This window comes from Polypterus senegalus, chromosome 2, assembly GCF_016835505.1.
Source record: "Polypterus senegalus isolate Bchr_013 chromosome 2, ASM1683550v1, whole genome shotgun sequence".
Taxonomy (NCBI): domain Eukaryota; kingdom Metazoa; phylum Chordata; class Cladistia; order Polypteriformes; family Polypteridae; genus Polypterus; species Polypterus senegalus.
Genome location: NC_053155.1, coordinates 3,814,175 through 3,837,149, shown reverse-complemented (window position 1 = coordinate 3,837,149; position 22,975 = coordinate 3,814,175). Strand labels below are relative to the sequence as shown.

Below are 22,975 nucleotides of genomic sequence, written 5' to 3'. Positions count from 1 at the left end.
ATAAAACTGAATAAAAAAAATCGTCCAGATGACTTGCTGATACAAATGTCTTTGTGCGAGGAAAAGTAACATCTTTCAGAAGTACCAAAAATTTACAAAGTCCTGCGGTTGGCTGGCGCCCTGCCCGGGATTTGTTCCTCCCTTGTGCCCTGTGCTGGCTGGGATTGGCTCCAGCAGACCCCGTGACCCTGTGTTAGGATATAGCGGGTTGGAAAGTGACTGACTGACTGTTACAAAGTCACATTAATAGTATGTTTTTGTTGTATGATAATAATAATAATAATCCGCTCACTAGCAAAATACTGTGACTTAAGGCAGTACTTTGCCGCTGCGAAGCGCGGGTATTTTGTATTTTAGTCGACTAATCAGCCCTAACCCACCCCCTTCTGGGTAGGTGGGGGTAATGTTGTGGTCTTGTATGCATGTTATCATCCAGTTGACACTCGGAACGACCACCAGAGGGCAAAACGGAGGTGACTGACAGCATTCTTTATGCTTAAGCAGCACCGTGCCCGCCTATCGCTTTTGAAATTAAATAGAGTTGGCTGGTCCTGAGCGTCAACTGGATAATAACATACATACAAGACTGCAAGACAAACATTTCATTGTTTGTTAATTAATTTTTATTTTTAAAGATGTGATTTTTTTGTTTAATTATGTTTTTCTCAAACAATTAAAAAAAAAAAAACACTTTATTTTTCCACCTGGGCAACACTGGGTATTTCAGCTAATTCAAGAATAAAACCTCCGAAAAAGAAATTGCTCAATTGACATGTGTACCAAGTTTCATAAACAATTGCTCCAGCCATTCAGAAGTGATTCAGAGGTGAATGGGACATACATACCTACATGCACATATACACACATACATTGATGTTTATACAGTATATATAGACTAGCAAAATACCCCCGCTTTGCAGTGGTGAAGTACTGCTTTAAAATTTTTATTAAGAAGAAAAGTAAACCTTTTTAAACTGAGGGAAAATATACCAATAACTATTTGTTATGGATCTCTTTGTATACCACATTGTGAGTTCGGCCCTCCGGTTGTAACATGACCAAGCTGTGCGCTGAGCTTACTCTTGAGCATGTAACTTACAGTTGGCCATGTGAACAGTAATCTTGTTTCAAATCTCACAGCGTGGATTGCTGCTGTCATAATCGAGTTGAGTTTCATGGTTTGTTTCAATTACGACAGTATTTGCAGGACTTGTGTTGAAGTGACATTCAGCATCTGTCAAGCGTTGTAAGTATACAACCGGTTTCAGCGATAAAATCACATCCAGCTTTTGAGAGTTTAAACATTCATAAACATCAAAGTGTCCACTACTGAAATCGCCAGCTGTGAATCTAAGATGTTTAAGAGGCATTGGCGGTTGTCGAAAGGTGTAAAATATTTGGCCATTTCGGTACACTTGAAAGCGACAACTGAACAATTCAGCGGCAGCCATCAACTCACATACAGGAGCACAGGTGAAGGGCTTAAGCATTTCACTCTTCTAGTGCTCCTGTGTAGTCTAATTATCTCCTGTACCGTCATCAGTCCACACCTTGAACCTGTCCCAGTCATTCAATACATAAGACACAATGGATATCAAGAGTGAGCCTGATATGGCCGTGCAATATGTAACAAAGAGAATGGAAAAGGCAGGTGGTATCTCCAGGCATGGAAACCACTCGGTAAGTGACAGTTCTTTGATCGATGTTGATCACCTCGATAGACATGTCGACCGTTATGACCGTTATGCATAGAATTTCGAAATGAAACCTGCTTAACTTTTCTAGGTTAGCTGTCAGGAATGAGCCTGTCAGATTTCAGCCTTCTACCTACACAGGAAGTTGGAGAATTAGTGATGAGTGAGTCAGTGAGTCTGACATTGGAAAGTTCAATATGGTGGCCGACAGTGGCGTCATACCACTGAAATAAGTAAGTACATTGGTTTCGGTTAGCGCAGGGAAGCCGCCTACCAAATTTCATGAAGATGGGGCCATAAATAAGAAAGTTCAAAATGGCAGACGTTGTCGACTGTTATGACCATTACGCGTAGAATTTCAAAATGAAACCTGCTTAACTTTTGTAAGTAAGCTGTCAGGAATGAGCCTGCCAAATTTCAGCCTTCTACCTACACGGAAAGTTGGAGAATTAGTGATGAGTGAGTCCGTCAGTCAGTCAGTCAGTGAGGGATTTGCCTTTTATTAGTATAGACAAAAGCATACTTGTTTTGTTACAACTTTGGTGAAATTGTTTCTTGGATATTTAGGCTTCACCATCCTACACTTCATGTCAAAATTCTGTCATTATTACTAAAACATATAAAAACATTTTCTGTTTTAGCCGTGTGTTCAGCATTTTTTGCCTTGCATTTTCTCTGTCATTCTATATTTACAAGGTTGTTGGAGACACGGAAATCACATGAATTGTATGTATTTCAAATCACGATATTTCATTGCCTTTATAATTCCTTATAAACGCATCACCAGATAAACACTGACCTCAGCTGTGAGGATTGCAGAAGGGTGATGCCTTCATTTGACTAAATGGGGTAGGGGTGAGGGGATAGCAGGCTGGGGGTCTGTAACCAATGGAGTGTTATATTCATGGTATCATTTAGTTTGTGCCACTATAACTAAAACTGAAAAATGAGAGACAGAGTCCTTAATGTAAAGCTCAAAGGATTTTCCTACCAAGTTCCAAATTGCAATGCTGTTTCAAGACCACAGGTGTTCTTAAGGAACAATCAAATATCTAACACACTCGTCCCCTTCTGCATGAAAGGTTCTTCTCATTTAAATTTTCCACAGTGTACAGCTAAGGGATTGAGACAGACTGCCACTATCCCTGACATGACACTGGTCACTGGTTATTCTGCCCCAGACTGTGGGTATGTCACTTATGTAACAGCACTAACATTTTGCAGGCCATTTCCCTCTAACTGTCTGGCAGCGAGCAAACCATTCCTCAGGAACAGATGTTTCCACCATAAGAGAAACTGATGTTGGTGAAGAGGATGGTGAAAATTCTGTTGTAGGTGTGTATGCTTTTAGTGAAACGGGGTCCAGGACCACTGCTACATCATGTGTAAGTGTCAGCAGGTTTGTGCTTTCTTGCTGGCATTGTTTAGGACAGACCAAAAGTAAGGAATCCACAGGTCTCTGGTTCATTTGTGTTTACTCCTGATGATATTCTGGGCAGTCTGAACAGCATAAGTTCCGGGATCTGTCTTAATAACAACTGTTGTAGAAACCCATTTTTGCCCATTGTTATAATTATATGCCAATATGTGATCCCCAGAACAGAAATCTCTTTTCCTGCATCTTTCAACTTGAGCTTAATGCTGAGAAAACACAACAGCCCTTGTTTTGGGTGGTTTACATAAGTCAAAACTGACGTGCAATTGTCTTTTCATGAGAAGTGTGGCCAGAGAAATTTTATGTTTGGTTAAGTATGCTATGTACCTGTGTTGGAGTAAGAATCTGTTCAGTCGCTGATGAACAGTCCTTGTGAGGCCTTCAGGCCATGCTTCATCCCTGTCAGACCTGATTCCCCTTTTTGCAACATGCAGGCCAATCCAGTGTAATTCTCTCAAGCGGTGTATGTCCCAACAAAGATGGATAATTCATCGTAACCACATTAAATTTTAACTTAACAGTGTGTTTATTCAGTAGGACAGAATTGTAAAGTCAAGCAAAATGACCCCTTTTATTCATTAACTAAAAAGATTACAATATGCAAGCTTAGGAGGCAACTCAGGCCCCTTCTTCAGGCAAGAGAATACATTTTGCGCCACCCGCTGCCTGCGCTTGGGAAAGCAGATCATAACCTGGTTCTACTACAGCCTCACTACAAACCAAGAGTGAGGGAGCTACCTACAACCACACGATCATTCAGGAAGTGGTCCCTGAGACAGAGAAGGCTCTGAGAGACTGGAACTACGGACTGGGATATCCTGCAGGGATCACATAGTGAGAATATTGAGGAGTTTGATGACTGCACTACTGACTACATCAACTTCTGTATGGACATTGTAATTCCAGTAAGAACAGTACGCTGCTATGCTAACAACAAGCCATGGGTTACAAGTGACATCAAGGGCATTTTGAAACAGAAGAAAAGGGCTTTTAAAGGTGGTGATCAGCATGAGCTCAAGTGCGTGCAGAAGGAACTCCGAGTCCAGCTCAGGGTGGCGAAGGAGCAGTACAGGAGAAAGCTGGAGCAGAAGTTGCAGAATAACAGCATGAAGGAAGTGTGGGATGGGATGAAGATCATCACTGGCTGCAGCTCGAAGCGGGTGCTACCATCGAGAGAGACATGTAGAGAGCAAACCAAATGAACAACTTCTTTAACAGGTTTGACCACCCTAACCTGCTCTCACCTCAGAGTACTGCACCCTCCACCCATCCTTCTGCGGATACTAGCATAGGAGAGACATTGCCACCCACAATTACAGCAGCACAGGTGAGCAGAGAGCTGAGGAGACTTTGTGCCAGCAATGCAGTGGGCCCAGATGGAGTATCGCCATGACTGCTGAAGGCCTGTGCTGGAGCTGGGGAGTCCTCTACAGCACATCTTCAACCTGAGCCTGGAACAGGGGAGAGTCCCAAGGCTTTGGAAAACATCTTGTGTTACCCCAGTCCCAAAGGTATCACATCCTAGTGAGCTCAACGACTTCCGGCCTGTTGCTCTGACGTAACATGTGATGAAGACCATGGAGTGGCTGCTGCTTCACCACCTAAGGCCACACGTCCGCCGCACACTCAACCCTCTGCAGTTCACATACCAGGAGAAGGTGGGAGCGGAGGATGTCATCATCTATATGCTACACCGATCTCTCTCTCACTTGGACAGAGGCAGTGGTGCTGTAAGAATTATGTTTATGGACTTCTCTAGTGTCTTCAACACCATCCAACCTCTGCTCATTAGGGACAAGCTGACTGAGATGGGAGTAGATTCATACCTGGTGGCATGGATAGTGGACTATCTTACAGACAGACCTCAGTATGTGCGTCTTGGGAACTGCAGGTCTGACATTGTGGTCAGCAACACAAGAGCACCGCAGGGGACTGTACTTTCTCTGGTCCTGTTCAGCCAACATACATCAAACTTCCAATACGACTCGGAGTCCTGCCACGTGCAAAAATTGGCTGAAGACACTGCTATCGTGGGCTGCATCAGGAGTGGGCAGGAGGAGGAGTATAGGAACCTAATCAAGGACTCTGTTAAATGGTGCAACGCAAACCACCTACACCTGAACACCAGCAAAACCAAGGAGCTGGTGGTGGATTTTAGGAGACCCAGGCCCCTCATGGACCCTGTGATCATCAGAGGTGACTGTGTGCAGAGGGTACAGACCTATAAATACCTGGGAGTGCAGCTGGATGATAAATTGGACTGGACTGCCAAAACTGATGCTCTATGTAAAAAAGGTCAGAGCCGACTATACTTTCTTAGAAGGCTGGCGTCCTTCAACATCTGCAATAAGATGCTGCAGATGTTTTATCAGACGATTGTGGTGAGCGCCCTCTTCTATGCAGTGGTGTGCTGGGGAGGCACCATAAAGAAGAGAGACGCCTCATGCCTGGAAAAACTGGTGAGGATGGCAGGCTTTATTTTAGAAATGAAACTGGACAGTTTAACATCCGTGGCAGAGCAATGGGCGCTGAGTAGGCTCCTGTAAATCATGGAGAATCCACAGCATCCACTGAACAGGATCATCTCCAGACAGAGGAGCTGCTTCAGCGACAGACTGCTGTCACCATCCTGCTCCACTGACAGACTGACCCCACAATATGCGACTCTTCAAATCCATCCGGGGGTAAACATTAACATTATACAAAGTTATTGTCTGTTCTTACCTGCATTGTTAACACTCTTTAATTTAATATTGTTTTAGTGTCAGTATGCTGATGCTGGAGTATGGGAGTTTCCCCTTGGGATTAATAAAGTATCTATCTATCTTCTATTATATAGTGCCTTTCCTATCTATCTATCTATTATGGTGTTTTTCATCTATCTATCTATCTATGCAGGCGGGGGTTCAAGGCCAGAGCACTTCCATCGGCACAGGCGAGCATCCTATCTCAGAACCGATTTGACCCTCTCCGCGTCCCCAGTTCACCTTCAGCACCTGGTGATGTATTAGTGGTAGGTGATTCTATCGTTAGAAACCTTAATGTCGCATGCCCTAATGGAAAATCGTTTGTTTCTTGTTTTCCCGGTGCTCGTGTCCGAGATGTAATGAAACGTGCGCCAGCAGTCTACGAGAAGCACAAGGAGAGGGCAGTTGGAGCGATCGTTTTGTATGCCGGTGTAAACGATATAAGGCACCAACAATCAGAAATCCTGAAGGCTGACTTCGCAGCTTTGATTAAAGACACGAAGGAGAGGACCCCATCGGCAAAGATCTTCTTGGGTCCACTACCTCGTCAGACGATCCAACGAGTACTACAGTCGTCTGCTAGGATTGAACAACTGGCTACAGGGTTTCTGCAAGAAGAAGGATGTCGGTTTCATCAACAATTGGAATCTCTTTTGGAAAGGCGCGTTCTTCAAGCGTGATGGCCTGCATCTGAACAGTTTCGGCGCCGGGTCCTCTCCGAAAACATATCGAAGGTAATTCGTTTATCTTGACTATCTATCTCTGCTCTTAACCCCTTATGAAATGATACTGTTGTGCTAGGACATGATGAATGTTTAATAGAATCTTCCGTTAAAGTGCACAACATTAATACTGTAATAAGCAATCTCAATGCACGTAGAAAATCTAGGAAATACGGCATAAACTCCAATAATCTAATTAAAATGACTATTTTAGAGGAACAATGTATTAAAACTATAAAACAGATCACAGATTAAACAAAAATACACACAGAGCGCTAAAAAAATTATTTAGTTCCTATTCCAAATATCAATAACGCACATAGTATTCATCTCTGCACCTCCGAAACATTAAATATGGCACTATTAAATGTTAGAGCTTTAACTAACAAAACTTTTTATCAACGATCTTATTAGTGATAAAAATAGATTTATTGCACTAAGTGAAACGTGGCTTAACTCAGATGCGCGGCTGTTTTAATCGAATCTGCCTCCGGATTACAGTTTTACTCGTGCAGACCGCCAGGGAAAAGGGGGCGGATTGGCAAACATTTACTCGAGCGGATTAAAATGTAAAGATGTCAGTTTTGGTAAGTTCAAGTCCTTTGAGTATCTCGCCATTGTTATTCATGGAGATTCTCACATTCTAGTATTATCCGTGTATAGACCTCCTAAATTCATTTTTTGAGGAATTCTCTGACTTAATGTCAATTTTAATTACTAACTATGACACACTCCTAATAGTTGGCGACTTTAATTTTCATATAGATAATCAGTGTGATCTAAAAGTAAAAGAATTTATGAACCTCCTGGATTCTTTTGATTTGAGACAGCTCATAAATCAGCCTACACATAAAGCAGGTCATACGTTAGACTTAGTGATTCCTAAAGGACTGAAAGTTGATATAAAACAGATCATTGATATTGGTCTATCAGACCATTTTCTTCTACTTTTTAATATAGAAATAATGATAAAAAACACTCATGAGAAGCATATTGTTAAAAAACGCTTCTTTGACTCGGCAGCAGCTTTAAAACTTACAAACATTCTAAGCAATCAGTCCGTTTATAGTGCCAGCTATAATAGCGAGGATAATGTAAATAGTAAGGTGGAAAGATTTAATACTAAAGTGAGAGCTGCTGTTGACATAGTTGCACCTGAAAAGACAGTGAAAAAATCTTCTAGCATTGTTATACCATGGAAGACCCAAAGAGTGTCTGATTTAAAGAGAACATGCCGTAGAGCTGAGCGTAATGGAGGAAGACTAAACTTACTATCCACTATGAAATATTAAAAGTCAAAATAACAGAATACAATAACACTGTCCGTCTTGAGAGGCGCTGCTATTTCTCTAAGATTATAAATAACAATGCTAGTAATCCCAGAGTCTTATTTTCTACAATTGATCGCCTACTAAACCCAGGTAACTCAAAGGAATGCCTCCTAAGTAAAACCTGTGAGGCTGTCGCTGTATTTTTCAATCAAAAAATTAATGATATTAGAAATAACATAGTATATCCCTCCAACACTAAGGATCCTCCTAAACCCCAGCATCCTGTTATAAACAAATTAAACTCTTTCACTAGGATAGATTTACCTGATTTACGAAAAATAATCTCTCAATTAAAATCCTCCACTTGCGTCCTTGACTCAATACCAACAAGGTTTTTCAAAGAAGTATCAGGCGTGCTAATTGATAATGTTCTGACATAGTAAATTTGTCATTAGATAGGGGTCTTCCCAGACTGTCTTAAGACTGCTGTAGTTAAACCCCTACTTAAGAAACATAATCTTGACCCCTCGGCTCTTGAAAATTTTAGACCCATCTCTAACCTGCCTTTCTTAAGTAAAATTAAGAGAAGGCAGTCATCCTTTCAGCAAAGTCTCCTTTCAGCAGAGGTTATACCCACTATGCTGGGGGCACCAGAGACTGTGTGTAGGCGCAGTACTTCTTCTGAACTATTATGCTCAATGGCAGCTTTGCTCACACATTCCGTTTATTGTGAATCCATAATTTAACATTTTGTTCTTTCACTTTGAAGTTTTGTTGATCACTTTTTCGCTTTTGCATGCATGTTTAATGTGCCCCTTTTCCCCAAAATAGTTTGAAGTATTCTGAAATGATGTTGTTAATACAAACTGAAGCTTCTGGACTGGTATACAGTAGTGTGATCCACACACATATGTTCAGGCCAAACCCAAAATTCATGCAATGTGGTGAATAGGTAGTCCTATTCAACCGTATCAAATGTTTTTCTACATTCAAAGGTAATAAGCTCTCCGAAGTGCTAGACTTTATGGGTAAATATATTACATTAAATAGGTGTCAAAAATTGAAAGATAAGTGTCTACCTTTAATAAATACAATTTGGTCTTGTGATATTACTGAAGGGAGTACTTTCTCAGTCCTTCTAGCTAGGACTTTAGAGAGTATCTTAACATCATTATTCAGAAGTAAGATTGGTCTGTATGATGCACATTGTAATAAGTCCTTATTTTTCTTAGTAGTTAATGCTTTGTGAAATGTTTAACATTGAATTTATTGTCTCTGGCCTCTGTAAATGTTGCTAATTAAAGGGGGGCTAACTTAATTGAGCATTTTTTATAAAATTCAGCAGGGTAGCTCTTTCCCACACAGAAGTGAGTTTATAGCTTTGAGTAATTCTGATAGTATCAGAAGTTCATCCAATTCCTCTGCACAGAGAGTATCTAGCTGTAGTACACGTAATGTATCAAAACACACATTACAGTGTGTCTTGTATTCTTTAAACTGGGTAGAATATAAGGACTTATAGTCTCTAAATGTGTGCATTATATTTTTATGGTTAATGAGTAAATCTCCATCTGTGTTGGTAATTGTTGATATTGCATTGTGAACTTCCTACTTGTGAATTTGTTGCACTAAGACCTTGTTAGCCTTCTCTCTGTCTTCATCGTAATGATGTTATGATTTAAGAATTAGTTGTTCCATTTCTTTTGTTGTCAAGAGATTGAGGTCCAATTGCAAAGTCTGTCTTTCCAAAAAACTGGGCCTCATTTGGAGACCTGACATGTTCTTGATCTATTCTGGTAACTTTGACAACCTTCTTGTTTTCTGATTTATTTGTGTGGGAGAGATATGAGGTAATCTGTCCTCTTAAAAATGCCTTCAGAGTTTCCCAGAGTATTCCTGCAGAAACCTCTGAGGATGCATTTGTCTCTAAAAAAGATATGCATATAAATTCTGTAAAGTTCTCTGGCTGATAGCAGGGGGTTAAGATGCCAGCTGCTAGTTAGTATGTAGGGCATACTGATATGAGCTCCATGATCAGAGGGCCAGGGTCAGAGATACCAATAGCGTCATAATTGCAGGATTTAATTGTGGACAAGAAATTGTTATCTATAAAGAATTAATCAACTCTTGAATAGCAATAATGTACTGGTGAGAAGAAGGGATATGTTCTTAAGTATGGATTTAGAAATCTCCATGTGTCTGATAAGTTATGATCAATTAAAAACTGTGTGATTATTTTTGCAGTGTTAGATGTTATCGCCACTGTAGTTGAAGACCTATCGAGTTCTAAATTTAAAACACACTTAAAGTCTCTGGCAATTATAATTCTATGAGCGTTCAGATTAGGATCGGATGCAAATACATTTCAGATGAAGTCTCTATCATCCACATTAGGTGCGTAGATATTTATCAAAATCACTTTACTATTAAATAAATTACACATCATCATCACATATCGTCCTTCAGTATCAGATTCTACATCTGATATTGCAAATGAACTTGTTCCATGAATTAAGATTCCCACACCTCTAGTTTTCTTTTTATAACTGGAGTGCTGGAGTGGAAAATTTGGCCAATCCAGCCTCTTTGCAGCCAAAATGGATCCTTGCTAAATGAGTCTCCTGTAAAAATACTATCTTGGCATTTAGTCCTGTTAGATACATTAATACTTTCTTCCTCTTTAATTCATGATTGAGACCTTTAACATTCCAGCTCACAAAGTTCACTCTTTGATAGAGAGATTGCTTCTGAATTTTTGTTGTTATTTCATCCATTCATCCATTATCCAACCCACTATATCCTAACTATAGGGCCACGGGGGTCTGCTGGAGCCAAACCCAGCCAGCACAGGGCGCAAGGCAGAAAACAAACCCCGGGCAGGGCGCCAGCCCACCTCAGGGCACTTCTTGTTATTTTATAGTCTTAAATTAATATTGTACACTAGCCAACCCACGGCGTACCATACGCCGCATAATCAGGCCGGTTTTTTAATGATTTTTAAGCACAGGGAGAAAATTAACATTTGAAAAATCGGTAATGTAATAAATCAGCAAGAAAAGCAAGATTGTAACATTGAACGAACCTACAAACAATCGTCCGTGACTGAAAACTGGGGGATCGCCATCACGCCTTCTCATGCCAGACTAAGGGATAGATATGCACGACGCTCAGTCGCGGAGTGTGGAATGGGAGGAGAGGAGAACGACGTCCACTCAGCTCCATCCTTCATGCTAGTCTGTTGATTTCTCGTTCAGTATGCACTGCCCGCTCATGTGCCCACCTCCATCTCGTCACTTGAGTTGTTGTCGTCTTAACACAGTCCAGATGCACCTGTGACAGATGTAGATGTTTCATTGCTCTGTGTGGATTTGGCTGCTTTTCTATATATAATCCACCAAGACACCCGACCACGGTAGTAGCAAGGTGGGAGGGGGGTGTGTACAAAGGGTAGCGACATAACCAGTGGGAGCGTATGAGTCGCATTTAGTGGGAATTCCATGGTTTGCAGCCCGAATGGGGTTCAACGGCTTACCCACGCCTCTCTGCGCCTGGTAGCATCATATAATTGTCCGTGAGTGAAGAAGACACATGTTTGTCGTGGATGCGAATTGCTGTATGTAGCGTGTAAAACAGTTTGCTATGGTGCACGAGGTCGTGCGTCATAACCGAAAAGTCGTTTTTTAAAGACTGCTTACTTCATTGTGTTTTAACCTCAGTTGTAAATGATTGTTTTAAGGATCCCATGGGATACCCCTCGCAAACCGTTTTACACGCTGCATATGGCGACTCACCTCCACAAGAAACATGCCTCTATGAACAGTCAACGTCGATCAGAGGTGCATGAGGCCTCTACAGCAGACGAATATAAATGATGCCGTTCTTTCTGTGTCATTGTGTCCAAATTGGTGGGTGTGGCTCTGCGAGTTATCGTCGTATTCAATGGGCTTGGTGTTGGTAGGCGTGGCTCCTCCCTGCATGCGCCACAGGTGTCTTACTTGTCGGCGGCTTAGTGAATCCAAGCCCCTTCTGGCGTGCTTTCCATGGTTGTCTTGCATGATAGCTTTAACCTTAATTTCCAAGCCAATTATTGTATTGCCACTTACAATTGTGGGGATTAAATGGACATATCATAAATAGCTTGCACTCTTTCTCTCCTTTCTCCAGACCCCTCATTACCCCCATTTCTTGTATAAACAGAATGAGATTTATAATAAAGCAGAATCAACTTGAAGATAGCGAGGAATGTCTCTGTCGGTGTCATCACTGATAAACTGCCGTAAGAATATCATTTTTTTATGACTTTGTGATGGTGAGGATTAGCTCCATACTCCCACTCTTGTTTTGGAGCCTCTTGAACCTGACACTGTTGATAACGTAACCGGATGAGCTGAGCTGATAAGGACAACACACACCAAGCAAGGGAAAGGTGTAAAGTGCAAGTGTTTTTTTTATAAAAACCAAATCCAAATAGTGTCCAAAGTACAGTGCTCAAAAAGGAAATCAATAAATAATCCATAAAATGAGTATACAGTGCAGGTTAAAATCTAATAAAGAAATAATCCATTTAAATGAGGCTAAAATTCAGACAAGAGTCTTTAAAATTCTTATCCCCGGTGCTTCCATTTAAAAACCAATGCTTCTCTTGCTTATTCTTCTAGGACCTTGCAGCACAGAGAGACATTTATCAACAGGCACAGATTCCCATCAATCTTAGCCCCAACGCCCAATCCATGGTGTTTCACGGGGAGCCTCTGGATTCTTCTCCTGTGCCCATCACTACCAATCCAGGCTCCAGCTGTCGAAAGGGCGCAGTCCTCAAACTGCTGCCAGTCATAGGCTCCACCCGGCAAGAGAATCCTCCTGAACACAGCGATCACTCCTACCCCTGGCTGTTCAGCACAAGTGATCCTTGTGTCCAGTTCTGAGTGCCAGCCATGCTCTACCTCCTAGGACACCATTTCCCTCCGCCTGCTTTTCTCCTAAGCTCCGGCTCGACCATTGCTCTTGCATTTCTCTTTGTTTTTTAACCTTCGATCCTCATTCGTTTTTCTCCATTTTTACTTCCATTCTGTTTTTTTTTTGTTCCCCCTCTCTTTTCCTCTACGTTCTCTTTTATAGGCTGGGGTGGTTGAAGGTGCGACCGCCTGATTACCGCCCTGGGTTGATAACAAGGCAATCAGACTGCCTGCACATGCTAGCAAGGCAACACACGGATGGCTGACCACCTTGCACCAACCCAGAGACAGGGCAGCTTCCCAGCAAATCCCACGACACCTGTTCCCTCTCCCCATTGTGAGCGCATTCAGAATTTATTTATTAATTAAAGCGGCCACTCTTTTTGAGCTGTGGACCCAACATACCACAGAATTTTATTTTACATTTAGTCTTTTTAACTTTTTGTTTTAATATTTGTACTTTAATAAATGTTTTTAATATTAATTTAGCCTAGAATCTAATATCTTTCTGATCTCAAAGGTTCACCTATTAGGGGTGTTACCTTAGGGGACTCATTGAAGAGCTGAGCAAGGTTTGGGATGTTAAATAAAAGGTCTGTGAGACAACAGCCTGTGACAGGTAATCAAACTTGTTAAAGACTCAGCAGCAAGTGATATGACCAAATTTCTGGAACTGCAGGGTGAACCTTTAAGGGCCTGAAGGACACCATTGCCATCACAGCATTCATCCCTTGGCCTGTGAAAGGTATCCCTCCAGGCCCAGATTTAGACACATTAGAGTCATGTTGTCTGAATCTGTAATGAATCAAACCAGAAATAATTTAAAAAGTGAAGGACACAGTTCAATGTCTTCTCTTCTTCTCCCTTTATTACTTGTCCCTACATGTCATTACCAATGAAGCTCTGTTTGCTCTTCTAGTTTTCATTTAAATCTAACCGTCTCTTTGATATGAAGTGTTGTCTTAATTCCACTCACCTTCATCTGCTCCATCGCCCTCCTCGTCTCCATCAGTATCTTCTCTCTCTGCTGAAGCCTCCTCTTGATTTCACTCCGTGTTGCCCCCAGCTGTTTCTGTTTGTGGACACACAAGAGGACACATGTATGGTTCTATCAGAATTCATTTCCTCTTTGATTTCTTGTTCGCTTTTTTGACTTGTGACATTTTTACAACACTTTTACTTTACATTTCATGACACAACTTTCATTTTCTACCACACTTGGCCCCTGCGTGCAGACAAATTGCAGTGAAACACGACTATAGCCCGTTGCAAGATTCAATGAATATATACATCGCTGAATATACTCATCTCTGGCGTGTTGGCAAATTGCACTGGGAAACAACTTTAGCTGATTGTGGAGTTCAATGAATGTTGGTCGCCGAATGTATGTCGCCGAATATACTCGGCTCCAGCGTGCTTCCAAATTGCACTGAAAACCGACTTTAGGCGGTTGTGGTGTTAAATGAATGTACTTTGCCGAATATACTAAGCTCCAGCGTGCTGGAAAATTGCATTGGGAACCAACTATAGCTGGTTCCAGCGGTTTAAGGGTTGAAGGAAATTGCGTAGATTTTTGGGACAAATGAGAGCTTTAGCACTAACATGGGAGACATTTAAAAGTGTGGCACTCTAAAGTTTTGGAACGCTGTGCGAGGAGGTGAGTCATGGGCTGTATATATAGGGGTGTGGATTTAGGAAAGAGGATGTTTAAAATTTCATGGGAAAAGACAGATTATACAGGTAGTCCCTGAGTTACAGACATGTGACATACGACTTATGAATGCTGATCCTTCATCTGTCTGGATGACGTGACACAGGCTCCTCAGTAACTACCGCTCTGTCATCTTTGACCTGGGGATGCTGCAAATGGTGGCTGGACGGAGGCCGGAGGAGGGTGTTTTGCTGCTCGCGCAGTGTAGTATCCCTTGGCTTGCTCTGGTTGATGAATGGGGCGGTGGGGGCCGCACCCCATTCATTCTCAGTGAGCGACTGGGTGCGCGGCAAGTGGTGACCTGGGGTCCATAGTCACAGGGGCTGCAGCTACCACTCGTGTGCAGGACGGAGGCTTGATGGCGCGGAGGAGGGCAGTTCAATGCCCGTCCACCACAGAGCCTTGCAGTGTCCCTCAAATGACTGCCCGGTTCATTCTCAGTGGGCGGCAGTTGATGTTGCAAGCAGTGACCCGGTTGTCACTGAACGGAGGCCAATGAGGGTGAATGGGGTGGTGGTGGGTAGCACTGTAGTGTGCCTCGGGTGGCTGCCTGGTGAATGGGGGTGGAGGTGGGCAATTCACTACCCGCCTTTGGCCGCACTGTGTTCGGTCTCGGTGGGCAGATGCTGCAGGCAGCATACTGTAGTGAAGGTGACTGTGTGGTGGGCGGGTGGTAAACTGCCCCTCGCCACCCCCATTCATTCTCAATAGCAAACCTGCTTGTACTGTTACACACATAGCAGGAAGTTGTGCTAATGACATGCTGACGATGCTATGATAGCGTGTACAGTGCTGTGCAGAAGAGCTCATCTTAACCTTTTGTCACATGACATGATTGTGGGTAAGTAAAACCTGACTAGGTCCCAGATGGCATGAGGAGGAGAGTAGAAGTGGATACATGTTATAGACAGAAGACAGGCAACTCAAAGAGGTGTCTATTAACACTAGAATTAGCAAAGCTTATGAAAAACTCATAAACCCAGCCCACCTTAAATCTGCTCGCACTTCTCCATTAAGCGTCTTTTGTGTTGTAAATGTGTCGATAAGCCCAAGCAGCAAGTAGCTTGCTATACCATCCCCATCACCATTTTAGAAATGAAAAAAAAAACACTCCCAGCTGAAGCCTTGTTTATAAGGGAGTTCTAGAGCTGTATAGGCTAAAAAAATATATCGTTATTTGGGACACATGCATTTCACGTGTGTTCCGTGTCTACAAAGATCTACTGTCTATGTAAGTGTAGGATGACAGAAATGTTGAACACATGCCTAAAAGACAAACTTTTTCCATCTTTTATAACTAAATATACAATTTTGACATGAAGTGTATAACGTGTGAAGTCAAATATCAAATAAATACTTTCACAAAAGGTACAAGTATAACAGAAAAAATGTGCTTTTATTTAAGACTATAACCGAAGAAAAAGAAAGAGGGTTAGTTTGGCTTGGTATTGTGATTTCTTTGGTAGTACAGCAGTAAGAACTGCTGACTCCTATTCAAAAGGTTGTGGGCTAAAGTCTTAATGTGTCCCAAAATAAACGTTTTCAGTAGTGAGCTGCTTCTATTTTTACTACTATACAATAAACACATCCATTTGATTTAAGTCTGTAACAGCCGCTGTAAATGTATGGTACTTGCAAAGGTTAGCATTTTTTTATTTTTTTTTATTTAGTTTAATATTCTCAGTCGCGTTCATGCTCACACCCATCTGACACTGCTGTTTTCAAATAAAGACGTGCTATAACAGAGGTGAACTCAGATTGGAGAAAGAGAACAGAAGCCCTCCCCGCAAGAAACGTCCACTCACATATAAGAACAATTCAACTGCACCAGGCGTAAAGGCGAAAGATGGCACCATTTGGATGCGGCAAAAGGTCCAGTGTCATCCAGGGGGTATCCTGACCAGATGCCCGAACCACCTCAACTGACTCCTCTCAATGTAGAGGAGCAGCTAATCTACTCCGAGTCTCTCCCAGATAACTGAACTCCTCATCCTATCTCTAAGGGAAAGTCCAGCCACCCTGTGGAGAAAACTCATTTCGGCAGCTTGTACGCACGATCTTGCTCTTTCGGTCACTACCCAAAGCTCGTGGCCATAGGTGAGGGTAGGAAGGTAGATCGACTTTTAGCTCAGCTCTCTCTTCACCACGACGGACCGTTGCAGAGCCCACATTACTGAGGATGCCACACTAATCCGTATGTCAACCTCCCATTCCATTCTTCCCTCACTCGTGAACAAAACCCTGAGATACTTGAACTCCTTCACTTGAGGCAGTAATGTGTTCCCAACCTGGAGAGAGCATTCCACCCTTTTCCAGCAGAGAACCATGGCCTCGGATTTAGAGGTGCCAAATCTCATCCCAGCCACTTCACACTGGGCTGCAAACTGCTCCAGTGAGAGCTGGGGGTCACTGTCTGATGAAGCCAACAGAACCACATCATCCGCAAATAGCAGAGATGAGATTCTGAGGTCACTGAGCCAGACGCCCTCCTCTCCTTTGCTGTGCCTAGAAATTCTGTCCATAAAACTTATGAACAAAATGGAGGAGTCCAACCTTAACAGGAAACAAGTCTGACTTATTACCGGCAATGCGGACCAAGCTCCTGCTCCTCCTATACAGGAGCTGAATGGCTCGTAACAACACCATCCCACAGGATGCTTCGAGGGACACGGTCGAATGCCTTCTCCAAGTCCACAAAACCCATGTGGACTGGTTGGGCAAACTCCCATGCCCTATCCAAGATCCTGCCCAGGGTGTAGAGCTGGTCCAATGTTTCATGGCTGGGACAGAATCCGCATTGTTCCTCCTGAATCCAAGATTCGACTATCGACCAAACTCTCTTCTTCAGCACCCCTGAATAGACCTTACCAGGGAGGCTGAGGAGTGTGATCCCCCTATAGTTGGAGCACATCCTCCGGTCACCCTTCTTAAAAAGGGGAATCACCACCCCGGTTTGCCAATCCAGAGGCACTGCCCCTTATATCTATGTGATGTTTGCGGAGACTTGTCAACCAGGACAGCCCCACAACATCCAAAGCCTTGAGGAACCCTGGGGCCCCGCCACCTTGGAGCTTTTTAACTACCTTGGTGACCTCGGCCCCTGATATGGACATAACCCCCCTGGAGTCCTTTAGCTCTGCTTCCTCTAAGGAAGACATGCTGGTGGGATCCAGAAGATCCTCGAAGTATTCCTTCCACCGGTCAATAACATCTGCAGTTGAAGTCAGCAGGGCCCCATCTCCACTGTACACAGTGTTGTTGAAGCACCGCTTTCCCCTCCTGATCCACCTGATGGCTTGCCAGCAACCTTCTTGGTGCCGACCGAAAGTCGTTTTCCATGGCTTCCCCAAACTCCTCCCATGCCCAAGTTTTTGCCTCTGCAACAGCCGATGCTGCCACACGCTTGGCCCGCCAGTACCCCTCAGCTACCTCTGGAGTCTCACTGGTCAACCAGACCTGATAGGACTCTTCAACCTGACAGCCTCTCGAACCTTAGGTGTCCACCACCGGGTTCATGGATTGCCACAACGAGGCACCGATAACCTTGCGGCCACAGCTCCGTTCTGTTGCTTCGACAATGGAAGCTCAGAACATGGCCCATCCAGACTCAATATCCTTCGCCTCCTTTGGAATGAGGTTGAAGTTCTGCCGGAGGTGGTAGTTAAAGATCTTTGTGACTGGTTCCTCCGCCAGACGTTCTCAGCAGACCCTCATTATATGTTTGGGTCTGTCTGGCAGTCTTTCCCACCATCTGATTCAACTTACCACCAGGTGGTGATCAGTTGACAGCTCAGCCCCTCTCTTCGCCCAAGTGTCCAAGACATAAGGTCACAGATCTGATGACATGATTACAAAGTCGATCATCGAGCTGCGACCTCGGGCATCCTGAAGCCAGGTGCACTTATGGACACCCTTATGCTCGAACATGGTGTTTGTTACAGACAATCCATGGCCAGCACAGAAGTCCAACAACTGAACACCACTTGAGTTTAGATCGGGGAGGCCGTTCCTCCCAATCGCACCTCTCCAGGTTTCACTGTCATTGCTGACGTGAATGTTTAAGTCTCCCAGCAGGACAATAGAGTCCCCAGGAGCTGCGCCTCGCAGCACTTCTTCCAGGTACTCCAAGAAGGCTGAGTACTCCGAACTGTCGTTTGGCGCATAAGCTCAAAAAACAGTCAGAGTCCTTTCCCCAACTCGAAGACACAGGGAAGCAACCCTCTCATCCAACAGGGAGAACCTAAACGTGCAGGCCTCGAGCCAGGGGGCCATAAGTAAGCCCACCTCTGCCCAATGCCTTTCACCTACAGCAGCTCCAGAGTGGAACAAAGTCCAGCAACTCTCAAGAGGAATGGTTCCAGAGCCCAGATTGTGCATAGAGGTGAGCCTGACTATATCTAGCCGGTACCTCCCAACCTCTCGCACCAGTTCTGGATCCTTCCCATCAGAGAAATAGCATTCCATGTCCCAAGAGCCAGTTTCGGCAACTGAGGGTCGGATTGCCAGGGTTTCCGCCTTTGGCCGCCACCCATATCACATTGCGCCCAACCCCTATGGCCTCTCTTAAGGTGGTGGGCCCACAAGAGAGCAGAACTACATTGCTCCTTTGGGCTGAGCCCGGCTGGGCCCCGTGGTCAAAGGTCCAGCCACCAGACACTTGACAGCGAGCCTCTCCCCTGGGCCTGGCTCCAGTGTGGGGCCCCAGGTACCATTTTCCAGGCAAAGGAAATGCCGATCCTTGATTTAAATCCATGTGGGGTCTCAGGATAAAGTTAGTCTGGATCTTCACCTCAGACCTGTTTGCCTTGGGAAGCCCTACCAGAAACATGTAGCTCCAGACAACATAGCTCAGAGGATCACTAAGCCCTTCTGCCATGGCAAGGCCTCAATCCAAGAAGGGCCTATCTAAATCACTTATATATTAAAAATAGCAGCAGCCCTAAAACTGATCCCTACTGGACAACACTCTTATTGTCAGCCAATTCTGATGAGATTCCTCACATTGTTACCCTCTGCTTCCTGTGTCTGAGCCAATTCTGCACTCATCAGCACACCACATCCTATGCTCCCATTTCTTTTAATGTAATGCCCAACTTCTCATGTGGCACCTTATAAAATGCTTTCTGAAAGTCAAGATAAATAATATCTGTTCTACTGAAATCTTTTTGTTGCTTCCTCATAGAACTCCAGCATGTTCAGTAAAACTCATATTCTTGTCTTGTGTTGTTCAATCCTTTCCTTGAAAAATAAAATAAAAAAATCGTTCAAATGACATGTTGATATGAATGTCTGTGTTCAAGGAAAAGCAACATCCACGATAGACATTGAGGTGTCTGTTTGCTCAACAAGACATCCAACAAGAAATGTTTGAGCTGCATTTGTATGTCTGCTTTTATCCCTTCAGCATTAACTTTTACAAGTACTATAAATTTACGCCAGTTGTTACAGACTCACATCAAATGTATGTTTTTGTTATATGATGATAATAATAATATCAGCAGCTCACTATTTAAAGCACTGAATGCAGAGATGACACTGGATTCATCTATCTAACGATTCAAATCTATTACCTTAAAGTGACTAAGCAAGAGCTTTTTCACTGTGCCATCTACGGAGACATGACAGAGCAGCATTACCACTGTGACAACTCGTTGAAAATGAAACGTGCAAACACACACGTATGCAAACGTCTTTTACTTTGTACTAAACTGACAATTGGTCAGCAGTAGCATGTCAGTGGAGCTTTTTCTTTGGTTTTATTCTTGAAAGCATACTTGTTTTGTTTCACCTTTAGTGAAAGTATTTCTTGGATATTTGGGCTTCATCATCCTACACTTCATTTCAACATTATACTGTAACGTATAAAAACATTTTCTGTTTTAGCCGTGTGTTCAGCATTTCTTGCCTCGCATTTCCTCTGTCATTCTATATTTACACAGATCATTGTAAACATGGATAACATGTGAAATGTACGTATTTCAAATCACGGTATTTCATTACCTACACATCTCCAGATAAACACTTCAACACAAACTTCAGTTTAGAGGATTTTCAGCTTTCATCTGACTGAATGGGGTAGTGGGGGGTGTAGCAGGCTGCGTTCTGCTAATCTACACATTTGCAAAGCAAAAGCGGGATATTAGCTCAATGATAAGGAGTTACGACCTGATTGTCCTATGTCAGAAAAATTTAAGGAGGTCAGGGGCAATGAAAAAAATCGTAAACTTCAGGGATTCTAGTGTTAATAATTCCTTTCTTTAATTTTCCTGGGATGCACGTTAAACTTACTGTTCTATACTGTAGTTGCTTGGATCTGCCCAGTGTTCCTTTTTATATAACGGAATTATATTTGCAATTTTTTCCAGTCCTTCCGAATTTCTTCAGTGCACAGTAACTTCCTTTAAATATACATCAAGGTTTTATATCTGTACTCGCTAACCTTATTAAGAACTCTGTGGTAAATATTATCTGGTCTTGATGATTTGTTTGATTTCAGCCTATTTAATCTAAGCAGCACTTCTCTCTCTACAATTACAAATCCTTCAGGACCTCTTTAGTAGGTCCTGGGAGATCATCCACTTCCTCACATATGAAGACTTCAGAAAAATGCACGTTTACAGCATTCACTATTTCGCTGAAGAACAATCTGTATTGTTACTGTGTCTCTTTCAGTGTCTCTTTGAAGCTCAAAATAACAATGATCAGAGCACAAACATCTCACTTTTGATCAACGAGAGTTCTCACCTTCACCTGGGCATCTCATCCTACTCCACACCCAGTCCCACCAGGATGGACTCCCACTGTTCCATACTGAATACTCAGATTTATAAAATGGATTAAAAGATTTTATTGTTGCACTACATTTAGATATTGTGTAACTCTTGTAATTTATTTTGTTTTCATTAACTACTAAATCCCTCTCACCTGTTTTTCTTCTCTTTCTGTCTCCATCTTGACCATTTTATGACCGTTATGTTCAGTCACTCTACAAATTGTGCAGATACACATCTCATCACTTTTACAAAATATTTCCAGACATTTCTGATGTTTTGCACAGAGTTTCTCCTTCAGATTTCCATCAGGATCGGTCAGCTTGTGGTCCTTCCAGGCTTCTATTTCAAAGTGAGGCTGCAGGTGAGTCTGACAGTAGGAGGCCGGGCAGGTCAGACAGGACTTCACAGCTCTGAACTTCTTCTCAGTACAGAAGTCACACTTCACGTCTCCAGGGCCAGCATAAGTCTGGGACTGAGGATGAGGACTGAGTCCCGTCTTCTTCAGTTTCCTGATGACTTCATTCAACACAGTGTTTCTGCTCAGCTCAGGCCTTGGTGTGAAGGTCCTTCTACAGTGAGGACAGCTGCACACTTGGCTCTGATCCCAGTATTCAGTGAGGCACGTCATACAGAAACTGTGACCACAGAGGATCGAGACAGGGTCATTCAGAGTGTCACGACACACCAAGCAGATAAACTCATCATGTGATACAAACAGCTGAGCATCGTCCATCGTCAGACAGGCAGTCAGAGAAAATCAGTCAGACAAACAAGAAAGTGACTTATGCAGAAATGAAAGTAAAAAGTTGTATTTATTTGGTGAGAATGAGGCGGAGTTTTACAAGGAAACCTGAAATATTCCATCCGAGGAAATCTTATGTAATGCGAAACTTTGACATACAGTAAGAGAAGAGATGAGCAGTACTGGGTTATTTGTTAATGTATAAACCAGTTTAATGTACATTTGTAATGCATACTGAAGCTCACATGTCACAAACTTAGAGCTCAATGCACATGTAATAATGTAAAATTCATAAAACCAGAAGCAAAACACCAGATCCTTGGCAGATCAGGGTGTAAGCTGTTAGTCTGATGTTTTTCATTCCAGCCATACTGGTGCTGCTGCTGCTCTTAATCACACAAATCCCCTTTCCCTCAGTATGTCTTCATCTCTCAGTTGTCTCTCTTACTCTGAAGAGCTCAGCACCAGCCAGGCGAGGTCCTCTTGAATGAAATTTCAGTGTTCACCAGCCTCACCTGTGGAGTTCTCAACCCTTTACAGTAATGATCTGTGCAAACTGACCTTTCATTTGATGTGATTGCACTAAATGAATCCTAGAAATGGGGGTTAGTACAATAAAATAGATACCCTGTGACTTGGAAAAGACGGGCAAATCAAAAAGGTGAGGGTTGCCTAAGTGAAAGGGGCTGTTCTTTGTTTCACATTCTGGACTGTCTTAACCTGGCTACCTCCTTGATATTTCCACCATACCTCCTAACTGTGTCTGTTCTTATGACCTACTGATCTTCTCTGACATATCACCTTGGTGGTTCTCACTGCATACCCCTATGTGAACTGATATAGGAGGAATGTGACAACATTCACACTCCCACAGTGGCACCAACAGGTTTTTGGAATTGTTGATTTGTCATTTACTGTAGGTACA

At 43.0% G+C, this 22,975-nt stretch overlaps 1 protein-coding gene across 1 annotated transcript in view; it reads right to left on the bottom strand.

Annotated features, from left to right (window-relative positions):
• The window catches only part of LOC120524125 (E3 ubiquitin/ISG15 ligase TRIM25-like), a 30,835-nt gene extending 8,794 nt beyond the window's left edge, over positions 1 to 22,041 (bottom strand). Inside the window, exons 1-2 of the mRNA XM_039746002.1 lie at positions 21,460 to 22,041; positions 13,801 to 13,896 (exon numbers count right to left, since the gene is read on the bottom strand). Coding sequence (XP_039601936.1) covers positions 13,801 to 13,896; positions 21,460 to 22,041 — 678 coding nt within the window. The remainder of the gene's footprint in view (positions 1 to 13,800; positions 13,897 to 21,459) is intronic.
• Positions 22,042 to 22,975: the final 934 nt, after the last annotated feature.